Source organism: Scyliorhinus torazame, chromosome 15 (genome assembly GCF_047496885.1).
Source record: "Scyliorhinus torazame isolate Kashiwa2021f chromosome 15, sScyTor2.1, whole genome shotgun sequence".
Taxonomy (NCBI): Eukaryota; Metazoa; Chordata; class Chondrichthyes; order Carcharhiniformes; family Scyliorhinidae; genus Scyliorhinus; species Scyliorhinus torazame.
The window spans coordinates 170227962-170242237 of NC_092721.1; the positions used below are offsets into that span (position 1 = coordinate 170227962).

Below are 14276 nucleotides of genomic sequence, written 5' to 3' on the forward strand. Positions count from 1 at the left end.
TTCGGAGAGGCCTCTGCACCCATCAGCGAATGGAGCATCGTGCTCACATATGCCCCGGCATCGGCCCCCTCCACCCCTTCAGGGAGACCCAGAATCCAAAGATTCTTCCTCCTCGACCTGTTCTCCAGGACCTCGAATCTTTCGGCCCACCTCTTGTGCAGCGCCTCGTGCGCCTCCATCTTCACCGCCAGGCCCAAGATCTCGTCCTAGTTCTCGGTGGCTTTTTCCTGCACCTCTCGGATCTCTACCCCTGGGGCCTTCTGGGTCTCCTTCAGCCCCTCGATTGCCGTCAGCTGTGGCGGCAGCACCTCTTCTTAAGCTCCTCCACGCAGCGCCTGAGAAACTCCTGCTGCTCCGGCCCCCATGCTGCTCGATCTCCGCCCTCCGCCATCTTATTTTTTCTCCCTCCTTTCTTTCGCTGCTCCAAAGCCGCTTTTTTTAACCGCTCCACTTCTGGTCCACTCCATATAGTATGGAAGGGGGACCTTGCCCTCACCTTCCCACACGGGAAGTCGTCGAAAAATTTCCGTTGGGGCTCCTCTGGAGAGCCCATAAGTCCGTTCTAGCGGGAGCTGGCAAAATGTGCGGCTTAGCTCCGCATCGCCGCAACCGGAAGTCCAAATCGTGTTTTGTAAGTGCAAGATAAATGAAAAACCATTTTCATGCTGTTTTCCGATACAAAATCTGTTGATCTAATTCAGGTGATTTAAATTCATTTTGACAACGCATGATAGCATGTGTTGAAATTGAGCAAAATTTTTTAATTTTCTTAGTGAAAGAGGAAATACCTGAAACGTGAATGAATCAAAAATGATAAAGAGGGGGGCATCTGTAAAACTAGCAAGTCTATTAAAAACTACCACAGCGGTGTCAACAAAGGCTTCAAAGTATTTCACAAGTTCACAATGTTTAGTAATATCAACACTAACGTCACAAACTAAGGGAACGTTGCGCAAGACTTTTCACTACTCGTTCTGTAATAGATACAGGGATCTAACTGCTTTCAGTTTGGCGTGCCGTGCGCAAAGACTAATGGTGCTGCAGATGGTTCGCTGAACTGCGAAGAGTGCAGAGAGAAAGTTGTTAGCCAGTGTTCGAAGGGGGTGTACCACTGTGTGCAGTTTCCTGTATTTGTTTAACCATTGAGAACTAAATCAGTGTACCGCTGTTTACCTGGGCTTCACAGCACGATTCAACCTTGTCAAATTCCATTGTGTTACTGAGCATTGTGTGTGTCAGCTTACTTTTGTGTTCCCGGACTATCGTACCATGAGGCGATTTAAAAGAGAAACCCCGTGGAGTGGATTTCAAAATAAAGTGGAGCCAGATAGTGCAGGTTCAGATCCGAATGGTGATGGCCTCTCTATCCTGGTGTCTGGAAATACAAGTCACTCAGCTGCCAGTGTGCGCACCCCATGGACTGTTAGTGATCAAATGGAGCATGACAGCAATAGAAAGTTTCTTCAGTGTGAAGAAGGCGAAGTTTCACAGAAGTGTAATTCGGGCAAGAAGGTGACAACTGTTGATCAGGTTAGTGCAAAAGAGAATTTCAGACAGAATGTCCCATTCGATGAGGATTAACCAAAACAAAAAATTCAGAAATTATAAATCAGTGTGATCTGAACTCGGCATGTGCCTGAAATCGCACTTATCCAGGTTGATCTTTGTACAAAGAGAATTTCTTTAAACAGGATAGTTTCGACTCAATTATTGGCAAGTTTTTGTGATAGTGTCACAATGCAGCTGATGGCAGGGTGGCTTTAGAATATAGAACAGTTCAGCACAGTACAGGCCCTTCGGCCCACAATGTTATGCCAACCATTTATCCTGAACTAAGATCAATCTACCCTACATTCCTTCAATTTACTGCTGTCCATGTGTCTGTCCAAGAGTCACTTAAATGTCCCTAATGACTCTGACTCCACCACCTCCACTGGCAGTGCATTCCACACACCCACCACTCTCTGTGTAAAGATCTGACCTCTGACACCTCCCCTATACCTTCCTTCAATCACCTTAAAATTATGTCCCCTTTTGACAGCCATTTCCACCCTGGGGAAAAGTCTCTGGCTATCCACTCTATCCATGTCCCTCATCACCTTGTGCCCCTCTAGCTAGTCATCTCTCTGCCTTCTTCGCTCCAGTGAGAAAAGCCCTAGCTCCCTCAACCTTTCTTCATAAGACATGCCCTCCAGTCCAGGCAGCATCCTGGTAAATCTCCTCTGTACCCTCTCCAAAGCATCCACATCCTTCCTATAATGAGGCGACCAGAACTGGACACAATATTCCAAGTGTGATCTAACTAGGGTTTTATAAAGTTCAGCAAAGCCTCGCGGCTCTTAAACTCAATCCCCCTGTTAATGAAAGCCAACACACCATACGCCTTCTTAATAACCCTATCAACCAGGGTGGCAACTTTGAGGGATCTATGTACGTGGACCCCAAGATCCCTCTGTTCCTCCACACTTCCAAGAATCCTGCCTTTAACCCTGTATTCAGCATTCAAATTCAATCTTCCATAATGAAGCACTTCACATTTATCTAGGTTAAACTCCATCTGCCACATCTCAGCCCAGCTCTGCATCCTGTCAATGTCCTGTTGTGACCTGCAACAGCCCTCAACACTGTCTACAACTCCACCAACCTTCGTGTCATCGGCAAACTTACTAACCCACCCTTCCACTTCCTCATCCAAGTCATTTATAAAAAGCATAAACAGCAGCGGTCCCAGAACAGATCCCTGTGAGACACCATTGGTCAAAGACCTCCAGGCGGAATACTTTCCATTCACTACCACTCGCTGTCTTCTTTTGGCCAGCCAATTCTGTATCCAGACAGTCAAATTTCCCTGTATCCCATGCCCCCTGACTTTCTGAATGAGCCTACCATGGAGAACCTTATCAAATGCCTTACTGAAATCCTTATACACCACATCCATTTCCCAACCTTCATCACTGTGTCTCGTCACATCCTCAAAGAATTCAGTAAGGCTTGTGAGGCATGACCTGCCCCTCACAAAGCCATACTGACTATCTTTAATGAAACTACGTTCATTTACAGTGAAACACACTGTACCCTGGCACAGGGTCCCGACTGATAGGGCCCCAAAATGATGAGCGGGTCTCTCACAGCTAATCAGGGACGAACTACTATGAAATTCTTTCCAGGATTTACATCATTCTGTTGAGTCATTCTCTTTCCTGACACAATCACCTGTCAGAGATACATTACCCATGGGGCTTGTAATGCTGCGTGGCTGTGCAATGAGGAGGAACAGTGTGGAATCAGGGCGAGACCCAGCCCATGGTACATAATGGGAGTTGTAGTTCTGCCGCACGTTCGGGAGTTCGAATCTGAGAAAGCACATGCGCAAGCGGTTGTCACGTGGGTGGGGTTGGATTTGGCAGTGCGCACCTGTAAATCCCAGCCCTGGGTGACGGAAGCCAGGATTGCAGCCATTTAACCCCCACCCCACCTACCGAACCCCCTCTCCCCCAGCCCCCACCTTCACTCTCCATCTCCCACCCTCACCCCATCCGCCTTCCTCACTGCATCTTTACCTCACTATCCCCCCTCCTTCACCCCATTTTCACTTCCTCACACCCATCCCTCCATCCCCGTCCCTCCTCCCTCGCCACCTCCCTTCTTCACACCGCACCCCCTTCCTCAACCTGCATCCCCTCTCCTTCCCATTCCCCCTCACTTACTGCTATCCCCCTCCCTCACTCCCATCCCTCATCCCCTTCACCCTTCATCCCCCTCTGCACCTCCATCCCTCACCCTCCCATCCCCTCTCCTTCACCTCCCTATTCCTCCTCACTCACTGCTACCACCCTCCCTCACTGGCATCCCTCATCCCTTTCACCATCCTTCCCCCCCCCATGCAACCCCATCCCTCATCCCCCCATCTCCCCTCCTTCACCCCACCGTCCCCCTTCACACCCCATTCCCGCCCCACTTCACTTCCTACCCTCTCCTTCACCCTGCATCCCCCATTCGGAAAATATTGATTGTGTGGTAGTGAGGGTGTCTGTGTGTCTGACTTCATGTGGGAGACCTGTTTGTATCCAGGCCCCTTCAGGAGTGAACCTCCTGAAAGCGGCATCGACATGGGGAGGCTCCCCTTGGCATTGAGATGCAATTGTCTGTTAAGTGTATGTAATAAATCCAAGGAGGCAGAAGTCCCTTCACCAGAATCCCTTTTATTAACAAAACCAACAGCATTACGACCATGTGCACTCAGCTTGCTGTCTACACTGGGAGTGCAGAGGATCTGACAGTCCCTGTTATATACAAAGTAGATGTTCCCTGCTTGGCCTACTAATCAGGGAACTCGTATTCCAATTGCCCAATCTCAAAGGCCTGGTCTAAGTCATTACAGTGTTCAAGGTGCAGCCGCCATTGCAATAGGATGTGGTGCACAGGAGAGCACCGCCAGCTCACCTGGAGAGAGAAACTCATTCTGCAGGTAAATCCTTCACCACAGCACTGAGGTGAGGCAATTTCAGTCTACTTTGGACCTGCATTCCCTCAGAAACAACAAGATATTCTGCTTTTCGACTAATGTCCTTTCTTCCTTTGTATTATCGCAAGCTGGAGCGGAGCAAGTCAATGGCCTCTGTAACAGAAGCTCAGCACCCAGGGCTACGACCTCTTTAGACTTCCCAAGCTAATAAATATTTTATTAGCCTTGGGTCATGTAAAGCCAAATTCTCTAAGAATATGGAGATTTGTTTAGACCCGGGATGTTATGCCTTTCACTTCATTTATACATAACTACAATACCTAAAATTAACTATGTATATTACAAAACTATGATAATTGGTCAGAAATAGAGTAGATAGTATGTCAGGGAAAAAATAGTTGAGTGTGCAGGCAAGAATTTCCTTCCTTACTCAACATATTGGGAAGTAATGGATTTAATCAGCAGCATACTCCTAAGATGATATCTGATTTCGGGGGGGGGGGGGCTGTAGAATTTCATAGCACAGATGGAAACTATTTGACTCATCATTGTCACTGCACAGCCCTCAAAAAGAACTGTCCACTGCTTCTCAGCTATGAGCTACATGATGGAGTGTATTCCTCCCACAGTTTCTAATGGAAACATTCCACGTCCTTACAATCCCTCAAATCATAATATTAGTTATTGTATCATCATATTTCATTTGTTGAGAAAATTATTTCTGCAACTTGTTGTATCTGCTGTAAGAATGGGTTCAATTTACAGGTATCAAGAAAGGCTTCAAAAATAGAGATTGGAGTGCGCTTGTTGAGAGAAATAAGTTATAGAGAAGAAAAAGAAAGTTGTTTCCATAAGTGGTCAGAACGTATCCTCAAATGTTGGCAAGATTGCATGTCTGGGTGTCAGATACAGCTGAAGTTAACTAAAGCCACAATTGAAAGTCAAAAGCGCATTTTGACTTTTCGCACATTTAGCACAGGGCTAAATCGCTGGCTTTGAAAGCAGACCAAGGCAGGCCAGCAGCACGGTTCAATTCCCGTAACAGCCTCCCCGAACAGGCGCCGGAATGTGGCGACTAGGGGCTTTTCACAGTAACTTCATTGAAGCCTGCTTGTGACAATAAGCGATTTTCATTTCATTTAATTTCATTCATTTCATTGGGAAAAAAACTGATCAGGTGGTATTCCCATGGCAAAGTTTTATAAGTTCTGGTAGAAGCCAGAAAAGCCACATAGGCCCTTTGAAAGTCTTAGCATGGTGGTTATGATTGAGGACTAGGATACGGCTGAAATGTTAATATATTTGTTTTGTATTCATTTTCTCTATTGAACATCATACAGTACAGTACAAATATTTTAGATATTGATTGCTTGAATGTAAATGCATAAATGGCCTTAGCTTCGTTTGAGGCACTGCGATTGATCAGGGGCTGGTACTGATAACATTAACCTTGAACGCTGGAGAAAATGGGAGAAATACTACGCGAGCCAAGAATTTAGCTGACTAATAGTTCTTTGAGATCTGGACTAGTTTAAATTGATTGAAGAAAGAACTTGATGCATGAATGATTGCACATGCGTGCCAAGCCCCATTCAATAGATTCTAGATATGAACACAGGCCCTTTCTTCTTCTGGCATTATAGTTGATCTGAGTCTAAACTCTATTTCCCCAGTTTTCTCCATATTCTGTAAATAATCATTTATTTTATTCATGTTTTAATAGGCTTGAACTACATAATTAAACTGTTGAATAATGAATTTCTAGCTCTGCTGAATATTATTGATTCAATGATTCATGGTTCAAAATAAAATGCCAACGAACACAAATAATTTTCACTGAAAAAGCATAGTTTTACTAATGTTTGGGGTCTCAAATGATTAATACATAGGAAAATAATGTAACAAATTATAAAGCCAACACGTTTTCTTTAGAGCTCCTGCATCTCAAAATTTGCCACTCCACTTTTGGTGCTGGTGGTGAGCAGGGGCTGGGGGAGGAGAGTGAGTGTGTGAACGAGGTGGGGGAAAGAGAGAGAATGCAAGGGGTGGGGAGGAAGAGAGTGTGTGCAAGGGGTGGGGTGGAAGGGAGAACACGTGCGAGGGGTGGGGAGGAAGAGAGTGTGCGCGAAGGAGGGAGAAAGAGAGAGTGTGCGCGAGGGGGGGAGAAAGAGAGAGTGTGCATGAGGGGTGTGCTTCAGCCTTCAGATCTTGGGATGGGAGCCCCTCAAAATGAAGCTGAGCACAGGGCCCCACGAGCTGTAAATGCGCCTGCGTCTGATGTTACTTTAACAAGCATTTTAAATCACAGGTAGACTTTTAACAGTAACACTGGATCCTTCAGCCTTACTGTAAAATGAATCAGTAAAATTGCTGTAGTCTTCCCACAGCGCTGAATACTTGCTGAACTTTTAAATATGTTTTTGTGTATTACTAATATCATCCATTTAGTAAAGAAAAGTCATCCCTTTAGTAAAAGAAAATATTTTGTGCTATACTGGCCGTTATTTATTAATGCCATTGCTCCTTTTCCAAGGGGTTGAAGTGGTCCAAGGTTCACCGATATTGGCATTAGTTACTGAAAACCAGCACATTTGAGTTAGTTAACTCACAACTCACTTGAATATTCTATGTGCTGAATTTTGTGTCACCCCAGCGCCGCCGCGCCCCCCCCCCCCCCCCCCCCCCCCCCGCCCCCAACCCCAACACCCCCACAATCACAGGCACATACTTCCCACCAAATTGTGATGTTGGAGTGGAACTGGAAAAAAATGGTGCCAGCCAGCATGTCAGTGTTGGGACCCTTTTCCAGGTGCCAGCCATTTTGGAGAAAGTGGATTCAGGACCCGGGAAGGCCACCCACCTCAACAAGGCCGACAAGTGATGAAGCTCATTCTGCCCCCTTTTAAGGTAGGTAATGGAGGTTGATATGGATTTTCTAGTCATCCTCCAATTTCCTGAGGACGTGGAGGTTGGAGTAGGAGGCAATTCAATTGGTAGCAGGTGGGGTTTCAGGCCTCCTTACAGGCCTAAGGCTCTCCTTGCCTGCCTGGATGGGGCATAGCCAAATACCATTGTGTGCACGGTCCATCCCCAGATGTGGCTGCCTTTGTGCTTTTTTATTAATTTATTTTTAAGTGGCTGAGAAGGTGTCTTCTTCTTGAGGGCCCGCCCTGGAAATTTACCTTGTGGCCAGTGTTGTGTTTGGTCCCTTGTACTTTATGAAGTAACTCACCAAACACTTTGATATATCCAAACCAGGTTCCTTTTATTGTGTCCCGTGGTAGGATGGCAATCTGAAACAGAGCACATTATCGTGAATCTTGCTACTCCTTCGGGCACTTACACCTCGACCTGACCAATTACATGTACGTCTTATTACCCTCTCCTTCTTCTTCTGAAGATAACTGGATGTGGCTCTCTTTATATCCGGGTCCCAAGTCACATGACCTTGGTCTAGAGATCGCATGGTGTGTCTGTACCACCTACTGCTGGTTGGAGGTCTCACACCATCCAACTATGATATGTCCCATAGGCATGTCACCACATCCCCTTCCTCACAAAACATTAATATAAAATTCTTTTTTACAGGCAACATTACACATTACATTTTATACAGATATGGAATGTAGCTGGTACGGTGAGTAAATTTTCCAAAAAATGTCCATTTGCATTCTGTGCAGACGTCATTGTTTCAAGTCGGTGCCCACTTCTGCAGAATCTGGCTCCCTTGCCGGCTTCTTGCTCTTCTTATGCTTCACCCTGTGTCTTTGAAAGGCCTGTGTCCAAGACAGCCATATCTGAGTCACCAGTCGCTTTTGGGCACTTTGTTGCTTGTTACCTGCAAATGCTTTTGATACTGGCTGGTGGTTCTCCCAGCCTGTTCTTTTTCATTTTCTGGACACAGTGAAGTATTATAGTGTGTCCCTTGGTTGTCTTCTTTGTAGTAGCCTCTGGCGTGGAGATAGCTGTCGTTCTGTGGTGAGGTGTCCAAAGAGGTTTAGGCATCTCCTCATCCCTGGTCTGTGTGAGCACGCCCATTTCTGCGGCCTCATCAACGTGCTGGATCACCGCGGTTTCTGGCGCCGGAATGGAGGATGATGCCATGGTTGGCGATCTCACCTCATCGCGGCTTGCTGGAGCATCAGTGACTTACTCGTCATCACTGGAGATGACTCTGGCTTCTGGCTTAGCTGATCCAAGCCCTGGGTCTTCTAGATCAAACTCGTGGTCCATGGGGCTTCATAATGATATGGTCATTAGGTCGTCTTCAGAGTCGCCTAATAGTTCAACCTCCACATCATCGCAATCAGCATCTTCATCGATGTCCTCCTACTCGACATCGGTGTCGCCGGTTGGTTCGGAGTACGTCATTGGAGCCGTTTTCAGAACTTGCAGCAGGATATCACATATCTCCCAAGGCCTGTTTTTTCAAGATCGGTACGATTTCTTGCATCTTAGGTTCCCTTAATAGCTGATCGTCAGTAGGATCAGCAGCCTTGAATTCTACATGCGCCATCTCCAAACTCCCGCTCTCCACAGAGTCCAGCGTGGTCTGGGCGTCCCCCGTGACCACCTCGTCACGGCTTGCAGACCACTGGAGCCTTGTCTCTGGAGCCTCATGGAGAAGAGATGTACCAGCAGCTCATAGGGTTCATCATCCGTCTCACCTTCATAACCATCAGTAACCTCAAACAAATTTTCAGAGTAGTCGGCCTCGGATTCAGCCTTATCATCCGTCTTTTCACCTGAAAAATATAACTTTGCAGATGGGATTATTCGTTTTCGAAATAGTGCACCATGATCAAAATCAGCCATTTGTTTGGCCGCCAAAACTTGCCTCAAAATTCCACCCTGTGGAACTTCAGTGGGACGGAAGAAGTTGAAGAACGATTCCTTGGATATGGCTCTTATCACTGTTCTTGGATTGCTTCGACCCCTGTACTTTGGTTTCGTTCGATTTGTTCGTACTGTTACATTTTTGCCCTCCCTCCAATCGATTGCGCAGCCTGTGAGGTCGATGATCTGCGGCTCATCCACGCACGGTTCCAGCGGCCATGAGTCCAACTGCTTTAGTGATCACCTCACTCATGAAATACTCATTAGGCCCGAATGTAAACTCCAGAGTGAAGCTCCATGGCTTTTCATTCTCTGTCCATTTAACACTCACATCTCGCAAATGCTTTTATATGGGTTCATCATATCCTCGTATCATGCCATTGAGTCTATGCACGTTCTTCAAGACTGTTAACCAGAATTGTGGAATGCTCACCAGCTTTTTCATCCCCATGCCTGGTTTGTCGTCTTCCACTAGGATTTCTTCTAAATCCTCATACACCGTGCATACCGTAATGCCTTGCAGTGATTCACTGTGCTCAGGTGACCAGCTATCGCCTAGGAGATTTAGCCGTTCGACTAGATTCAAGGATTCACACGATTTATACCAATTACTGAGTCCACATCCAAATCTACAATATGAAAGAGTATTGTGTGCATTATGCCTGCCACTGAGAGCACTAATTTGCAAACATCAAAGTTTTCTAGAGTTCTTGTGCCGCTGTCTATCATGATCCCTGACTGATTAGCAAAGTCTCGCTGCACATTAGCTTTTGCAAAGCCTGTCAGCTTACAAGGTTGGCTGTTGCTTTAGGGTCAAAGTCACACCGAATGAAAATATGATTGAGCATTACCTGTGATTTGAGTACGGACGTGAAATGTTTCGGAACATTTTTATTGTCTTCATGCTTTGTTCTGATTCTGCTTCCATCTTTGTTTCTGTTAGTCGTGTGATTTCTTGGCGCGATGAGATCAGCGAAAAATTGTTCTTCTGTGTTTATCTCATCTACAGAATACACCGCTCATGCATGATCTATGGTGGAACTCGCAAAGCATTGCTTTGCAAAATGCCCAACATGGCTGCACCTGGAACAAACTTTTCCAGAGGCCGGACATTGCCATGGGGGATGTTGAGTGCCACATTTTTGGAACAAGATGGCGGCAGTGACTCCTGTTGGCAGCTTAAAATGGCCATATGGCCATGTCTCTTCATGATGTGTGTCACAGCACTAATGGCGCTGGCTTCTTCATCCGTTTTGGTGCCAAAATATTTGAGCAGAGTGCACCTCTTCTTTGAGCAACAATCTCGCTCACCTGGCAAATCTTCACTGCCTTTTCCAGCACCAAATCTTCCTCCCACAATAATATCGCCCGAAGCTTATCATCAAAGACAATTTGGTTGCTGATTAAGTAAGATTTGAAGTCACCAAACTTGCATGACTGGGCCTTCAGCCTCAAATCTGTGACAAAACTGTCAAAGGATTCACCAGGTCTCTGGGTACGCTTACGGAACATATAGTGCTCAAATGTTCATTTTTCTAGGGGGAACAATGCTTGTCGAAGTGCTTTATCACTTCATCAGAAGACTGGAGGATAGCAAATGTTGTCCCCTTGTTCAAGAAGGGGAGTAGAGACAACCCCGGTAACTATAGACCAGTGAGCCTTACTTCTGTTGTGGGCAAAGTCTTGGAAAGAATTATAAGAGATAGGATTTATAATCATCTAGAAAGGAATAATCTGATTAGGGATAGTCAACACGGTTTTGTGAAGGGTAGGTCCTGCCTCACAAACCTCATTGAGTTCTTTGAGAAAGTGACCAAACAGGTGGACGATGGTAAAACAGTTGATGTGGTGTAAATGGATTTCAGTAAAGCATTTGGTAAGGTTCCCCACGGTAGGCTATTGCAGAAAATACAGAGGCATGGGATTGAGGGTGATTTAGCAGTTTGGATCAGAAATTGGCTAGCTGTAAGAAGACAGAGGGTGGTGGTTGATGGGAAATGTTCATCCTGGAGTTCAATTACTAGCGGTGTACCACAAGGATCTGTTTTGGGGCCACTGCTGTTTGTTATTTTTATAAATGACCTGGAGGAGGGCGTAGAAGGATGGGTGAGTAAATTTGCGGATGACACTAAAGTCAGTGGAGTTGTGGGCAGTGCAGAAGGATGTTGCAGGTTACAGAGGGTCATAGATAAGCTGCAGAGCTGGGCTGAGAAGTGGCAAATGGAGTTTAATGCAGAAAAGTGTGAGGTGATTCATTTTGGAAGGAGTAACAGGAATACAGAGTACTGGGCTAATGGTAAATTCTTGGTAGTGTGGATGAGCAGAGAGATCTCGGTGTCCATGTACATAGATCCCTGAAAGTTGCCACCCAGGTCAGTAAGGTTGTTAAGAAGGCATACGGTGTGTTACCTTTTATTGGTAGAGGGATTGAGTTTCGGAGCCATGAGGTCATGTTGCAGCTGTACAAATCTCTGGTGCGGCTGTATTTGGAGTATTGCATGCAGTTCTGGTCGACGCATTATAGGAAGGATGTGGAAGCATTGGAAAGGGTGCAGAGGAGATTTACCAGGATGTTGCCTGGTATGGAGGGAAGATCTTATGAGGAAAGGCTGAGGGACTTGAGGCTGTTTTCGTTAGAGAGAAGGTTAAGAGTTGACTTAATAGAGGCATACAAGATGATCAGAGGATTAGGTAGGGTGGACAGTGAGAGCCTTTTTCCTCGGATGGCGATAGTTAGCACGGGGGGACATAGCTTTAAATTGAGGGGAGATAGATATAGGACAGATGTCAGAGGTAGGTTCTTTACTCAGAGAGTAGTAGGGGTGTGGAATGCACTGCCTGCAACAGTAGTGGACTCGCCAACATTAAGGGCATTTAAATGGTCATTGGATAAACATATGGATGATAATGGATTAGTGTAGATGGGTTTTAGATTGGTTTCACAGGTCAGCACAACATCGAGGGCCGAAGGGCTTGTACTGCGCTGTAATGTTCTATTGGACACTGGGTTTTCCACGCATCTGGGATGTTCTAACCTTCTGGGCCAGGATTCAGACAGGCGTAGTTTGGTGCAAGTATTTTCCAGCATGCCCCTGACATATGATAAACATATGGATGATAATGGCATAGTGTAGGTTAGATGGCTTTTGTTTCGGTGCAACATCGTGGGCCGAAGGGCCTGTACTGCGCTGTATTGTTCTATGTTCTATGTTCTATGGTGGACCTCACGGTGGGATAGGCTTTTAAGGTAGATACCCTAAAGTCCATTAGGGTGCCTCCCTCTCACAATGCAAATCCTGCACACCCCACATCCCAGACCCCCATCAGAGACACCCACCAGGCTCTCCCATCAGTGACATCCACCAGTCCCCCCCATCAGAGACCCCTCTCTGACCCCTCCCATCAGACACCCCCATCAGAGAACCCCCATAAGAAACCCTCCCATATCAGAGAACCCCCATAATGGAGGACCCCCTTATCAGAGAACCCCCATATCAGAGGCACTACATATCAGAGACTCCTCCATATCACCGATACCACATATCAGAAAAGCCCCCATAACAGGGACCCCCCCTAACAGTCACCCCTGCATGGAAGCTAAATAGCAGTCCAGACAGAAACGGTGAAAAATCATTGCTTTTTCACTCACATGTCCCTTACACCTGGTACCTCAGTGGTGCAGAGAGCTGCAGCTGTTAGAAAGTCAAAACACACCACAAGACTTTACCGCCCCCCCCCCCCCCCCCGCCAACACCAGATCTGTAGATCTGCAAGGCTTGTAAAAACTTTCAAAAAGAAATAGCCTTCAGTAAATTGTAATTGAAAGGCAATCATTTCCAGACAGCAAGATTTCTGGATTGTTTATTTTTTTATTTCCCTTTACACTTGACTGCATCTCAAGTACCCTGCTGTGAATCTAACCACAATGTTTATAAACATCTGGCTATGGTTGACAGCTCCTAACCACATCAAAAGCAGTTAATTGTTTTCTGCTGAAAAAAAGTGAAAACCTCCTAGTTGTAAACATTGTGGTCTGGTTTACAGCAGGGTACTTGAGATGCATTCAAGCATGAAGGGAAATTTAAATACACAAACCAAACATATGGGTGTCAGGAAGTGATTACCCTTTCAATTACAGCCAGACCTTGGACTGCCCACTCAAAATGGCTACATGATAGCGGCATTTGGAATGGAAGACCCTGCATAAATATGCGTGACTGGGGAGAGTGAATCACTTCTAGGGGTTGCTCTTAGCACCAACGCAAACTAGAAGCATGTCTCGCTCTCTCACACATTCACACACATGCACACATTCCTCGCTCTCATATTCGCACACGCCTCTATCTCTCATATATTCACGCACATGTGTCTCTCTCACACATTCTCTCACGTGCACGTCTCCCTCACACATTCACACTCACGTGCATGCCTCTCCCTCACACATTCACACTCATGCTCATGTCTCTCTCACACATTAATTCACATGCTCATGTCTCTCTCACACATTTATACTCATGCGAATGTCTCTCTCTCACGTTTGATTTATTGTCAGGTGTACCGAGGTACAGTGAAAGGTATTGTTCTGCATACAGTCCAGACAGATCATTCCATACATGAGAAAACATAGTACATATATAAGTACACAATGTAAATACATAGCCACAGTCATCAGATGAAGCGTAGAGACGATGTATGAAGAGATCAGTTCAGCCCATAAGGGGGTCGTTCAGGAGTCTGGTAACAGCGGGGAAGAAGCTTTTTTTGAACTTGTTAGTGCGTGTTCTCAGACTTTTATATCTCCTGCCTGATGGGTGTGGTTGGAAGAGAGAATCACCCAGGTGGGAAGGATCTTTGATTGTGTAGCCCGCTTTCCCAAGGCAGCAGGAGGCGTAGGCAGAGTCGATGGATAGGAGGCAGGGTCGTGTGATGGACTGGGCTGTGTTCACGACTCTCTGCAGTTCCTTACGGTCTTGGG

The 14276-nt window shown here is 46.1% G+C and overlaps 1 protein-coding gene across 1 annotated transcript in view; it reads left to right on the plus strand.

The window, feature by feature from the left end:
* Positions 1-1023: 1023 nt before the first annotated feature.
* LOC140391979 (copper-transporting ATPase 2-like) overlaps positions 1024-14276 on the plus strand; it is a 193685-nt gene continuing 180432 nt past the window's right edge. The window contains exon 1 of the mRNA XM_072477093.1: positions 1024-1530. Within this exon, the coding sequence (XP_072333194.1) occupies positions 1270-1530 (261 nt within the window). The 5' untranslated portion in view covers positions 1024-1269. The remainder of the gene's footprint in view (positions 1531-14276) is intronic.